At 53.6% G+C, this 4,050-nt stretch overlaps 1 protein-coding gene and 1 long non-coding RNA gene across 6 annotated transcripts in view; one reads left to right on the top strand and one right to left on the bottom strand.

Moving 5' to 3' along the window:
* The window catches only part of LOC102493813 (uncharacterized), a 50,525-nt gene extending 49,211 nt beyond the window's left edge, over positions 1 to 1,314 (bottom strand). For all 5 annotated transcript variants that reach the window (XR_003549923.1, XR_003549924.1, XR_001370609.2 and 2 more), the window contains exon 1: positions 1,009 to 1,314. This is a non-coding gene — a long non-coding RNA (uncharacterized LOC102493813). The remainder of the gene's footprint in view (positions 1 to 1,008) is intronic.
* Positions 1,315 to 1,437: 123 nt separating this feature from the next.
* Positions 1,438 to 3,853, top strand: RNASEK (ribonuclease K). The gene is made up of 3 exons (XM_006151848.3): positions 1,438 to 1,604; positions 2,245 to 2,321; positions 3,470 to 3,853. Exons 1-3 carry the CDS (start codon positions 1,527 to 1,529, stop codon positions 3,609 to 3,611), a joined length of 297 nt encoding a protein of 98 aa, XP_006151910.1. The 5' UTR covers positions 1,438 to 1,526; the 3' UTR covers positions 3,612 to 3,853.
* Positions 3,854 to 4,050: the final 197 nt, after the last annotated feature.

Below are 4,050 nucleotides of genomic sequence, written 5' to 3'. Positions count from 1 at the left end.
TGAGTCCTAAGCCCCCGGGCTGGGGACGCGAACCACGGTTGACTACGTGGGAGTCCAGCAACATAGCCATTACGCCAACTGCTGGTTCCCCCAAATAAAATAATTCTTAAAAAAAAAAAAAAAATCCCTCCTGGGACCAGCAGTTAGCGTAATGGCTATGTCTCTGGAGTCCCACGTGGTCGACTGCAATTCGAGTCCCACCTGGTGGCTTAAAACTCAAGCCGGGCGCGTGTGTGCCCAAGATCCCGAGAAAAGAATGGAGGAGAAGGGATTGCAGGGTGGCCATCCTCCCTGATGGGTGATTTCTTGCTTTCTGTCTGTCTCTGTCTGGCGAGTGCGCACGCGCCCTATAGCAAAAACCTCTGGGAAAAAAAAATGCCCTTCTCTTGAATCTTTCAACTTAATGTCTACTCACTCAATGAGGTCAGTCTTCTCAAAAAAAAAAATAAATAAATAAAAAACAGTCCCTCCTAGTTATGCTGTCATCATTGTCCTCACTGGAACAGGTCCAAAAAGCTCAGTGTGAAATTCTTCCAGCATCCCTATTTCGCTGAATAATTATTACAAATAACTCTCTCACTAGTTAAGTATACAGACTTTTCTGTAGAGATGACCTATCCATGCTTTTTAAGTCCTTGCCTAATTCAAAGTTCCTAGAATCATTTGTTTGCCCTAGGAAAGCAAAGTGACATCTGTACACCCCTTTCTCCAGAACACTTCGCAGTTCCACTCACCTTCACGACTTGCTCATTGAGTCTGCTTTCTCTGAATTTTCCCTAACCGCCCCCCTAATTTTCCCGAAATTCGCAACCAGAAGTATACAATACTCCAAGCGTGGTGATAAAATTATTTCAGAGAAGCACTTGCGTTGTTAAAGCGTTCTAGCTACCACGGCATGCTGTTTCAGCGCCAGGCTCGATCACCTGCTACCGTGGCAGACTGTTTTAACTGAGTGGTGAGGACCAAAGACAGCAGCGCGCTCGCCCGGTGTAGCGCTGTCTCACTTACCACTTCCCGGTCACAGGATTCCCCCCGGGACTGAGGTATCCGCGGTGAAAATCTGATGGTTCCGATCCTCCGCTCCCCGGAGCCCAACTCCCCGCAATTCCTCCAGGGTTAGACCTTCCCCCGACCCCCCAGCGCAGGCTAAGGCCGGTTCTTCGTCATGTGACTTGCCAAATTCGGTCACGTGACGTGACAGCGCCTTCCATTCCGACTGGGGGGAGGAGCACTAATAAACCGAGGACCCTTGCTCCTCCAATACTCAAGTCCCAGCTACGCAGATCAGCAAGCGCTTCCGATAAGACCGCTACAGTTTTGGGCGCCGCCTTCTCCCGCCCAGGTCCTGAGAGGACACCGAAGCGCCCAGCATGCTCCGCCGGCCGCCCCCGCCATGATGGTTGGGGCCGGAAGCCACGCCCCCCCGCGCCCTCCGTAGCGCGAGCCCCGGAGTCCTGCCAGTGGGCCCCGGCGCTCCCAGGCCACTCCGCTCAGCTCGCACTTAGGAGATCTGGACCCTTTTCTTCATGGCGTCGCTGCTGTGCTGCGGGCCGAAGCTGGCCGCCTGCGGCATCGTCCTCAGCGCCTGGGGAGTGATCATGTTGGTGAGGGAACAGCCGGACGAGGACCGGAGAGGGGCCTGGGGCTCTGGGGTTGGACAGCAGGGAGTCTGGGGAGCTCCGGGTCGTGCAGCAGGCAGGCTAGAGGGACGAGCAGATTAACTGGCCGCTGGAGAAGACCACAGAACTGAGATTGGAAAATGGGGAACGGGAGCAAGGAGGGGGGTGGAGCCTGGAATGGGTAAATTTAGAGATCGGTTCCTGAGAAACGCTTTAGTTGAATGGAGGATAGGGGTGAAAGGGAGCGCTTGTTCCCGAAATGAGTGATTAGTCCATCTTTAACCAGGACGCCCAAGCTTCAAGAAAAAATGGTACGGAGAAGTGCTGGTTTTCCCGTCCCCTCTTCCGCCCTGTCCCGTGATAATGACACCTCTGGGAGGAGGATAATCTGGGTTCCTGGGAAAAACAAGTTGCTCACTATCCCTGTCCTTGCCCCCACCGGTGACCTCTCTCAATATAAGTACCCCCGCCCTTTCCAGGTGACTGAGTCCATGTCCAGCAGCAACCGTCTCTAACCCAGCCGGCTCTGATTGACCTCAGGCCCCGGTGTTGTGGCAACATTAGAAATGGGAGAGGTCACTGAGTTCAATGATCTACCCGTTCCCCTTTTTTTTTTTTTTTTCAGATAATGCTCGGAATATTTTTCAATGTGCATTCCGCTGTGTTAATTGAGGACGTTCCCTTCACGGAGAAAGATTTTGAGTAAGTAGTCAGGTGGAGGAGGTGTTTGAGAGGCTGAATACTTGGGACCTGGAGGTTAGGGAAGTGGGAAAGAGCTGCCCTCCTTAGAATGTAGTTTCTAGGGACCAGCAGTTAGCGTAATTGCTACGTCGTTGGACTCCTGCGTAGTCAACCGTGGTCCCAGTCCCGGACCAGGTGGCTTAAACACACCAGGTACATGTGCGTTCGTGCCCAAGATCCTGAGAGGAGAATGGAGAAGGGATTGCAACGTGGCCATCCCCACTGGGGGGTGATTTCTTGCTTTCTGTCTCTGTCTTTATGGCGAGTGCATGCACCCTATAGCAAAAACCTCCCCCAAAAAGGGGGAAAAATGTAGTTTTTTTTTTGTCTGGTTGGTTGGGGTTTTTTTGTTTTTTGTTGTTATTTTGCCTTAGAGAGAGACAGAGACAGTGAGAGGGAAAGTGAGAAATCGCCCTAAGAGGGAATGACTATACTGCAATCCCTTGTCCTCCATTCTCCTAGGATCTTAGGCACACACACTTGGCATGAGTTTCAAGCCACTGGGTCCAGGACTCGAACTGTGGTTAGCTGTGTAATGTAGCTGCTATGCTATGCTATCTGCTGGCCTCCTGAGGAGTGGTCTTTTTTTTTTTGGAGAGGTTTTAGCTATAGGGCGCGTGCGCTTGCCAGACAGAGACAGAGAGATATAAAGCAAGAAATCACACACACACACACCTGCAGAGGGGATGGCCACTCGGCAATCCCTTCTCCTCCATTCTCCTCTCAGGATCTTGGGCACGCAGGCACAGGTGCCCGGCGTGAGTTTAAGCCACCGGTCCGGGACTTGAACCGTGGTCGACTACGTGGGAGTCCAGCGACATAGCCATTACGCTAACTGCTGGTCTCTCCTACCCCCTCCCTTCCCAGGAGCGGTCTTTTGAGTCAGACCTCAAGAGACCATCCTAAATCCACCACTTTAGGTGAGGCCTCTATATGTGCCTAAGCCCACCTCTGCAAAGTGGGTATAATAGAACTCACCCACAGAGTGGTCAAGACTGAATGAGGCAATACACATAAAAACGCTAAGAATATTGCCTGGCAATGAGGAAGTGCCCAGTAAATGTTGGGTTCTATTAATGTTTGACAGTCGGCTTCCTCCTCACCCCCAGGAATGGCCCCAAGGACATCTACAACCTCTACGAGCAAGTCAGCTACAACTGTTTCATCGCAGCGGGCCTTTACCTCCTCCTTGGAGGCTTCTCTTTCTGCCAAGTTCGGCTCAATAAGCGCAAGGAGTACATGGTGCGCTAGAGCACGGTCCTGCTTCCCCTCTCCAGCTCCCTCCTCTATTTAAAGTCTCCCTACCCCGCACCCGGCTCGCGCCCCACCCATGCCGGCATCCCTGTGGGGCTGGGTTTCCCTGGCGAGACCGAATCCCTCTTCTCCATTCTCTGGCGTCCAATCCTGAAGCGTGGAGGGGCTCGGGCTGGCGGATTCCTGTCTCCAGCCCCCTCGCCTTGTCCGGAACCAATAAAGAAAAACTGCGCTCTCAAGCCTTGCCTCTGTGCTCGGGTGAGGGGGCGGGCCCGGGGCTAAGGCTGGAGGTCAGCCTCTGAGGTGGAGAGTCCCGACCCCTCGACGGAAGTGGAGTGAAGCCGGCCGGAAGTGAGGCGCCGTCGTCCACCTTCCCTCGGCGCGCGCTGGCAGCCTAAGACACCGCGGGGGGGTGAGGCGGGGAAAGGCCGGGCTC

Source organism: Tupaia chinensis, unplaced genomic scaffold (genome assembly GCF_000334495.1).
Source record: "Tupaia chinensis unplaced genomic scaffold, TupChi_1.0 Scaffold000330_1, whole genome shotgun sequence".
NCBI lineage: Eukaryota > Metazoa > Chordata > Mammalia > Scandentia > Tupaiidae > Tupaia > Tupaia belangeri.
The sequence above is the reverse complement of the archived record's forward strand: the minus strand, read 5'-3'. Positions and strand labels throughout refer to the sequence as shown.

Coding starts and splice junctions, on each gene's coding strand:
- RNASEK (XM_006151848.3), top strand. CDS start 1,527: ATGGCGTCGCTGCTGTGCTGCGGGCCGAAGCTGGCCGCCTGCGGCATC. Junction 1,605..2,244: donor CCTGGGGAGTGATCATGTTG/GTGAGGGAACAG, acceptor TTTTTTTTTCAG/ATAATGCTCGGAATATTTTT. Junction 2,322..3,469: donor TTCACGGAGAAAGATTTTGA/GTAAGTAGTCAG, acceptor CCTCACCCCCAG/GAATGGCCCCAAGGACATCT.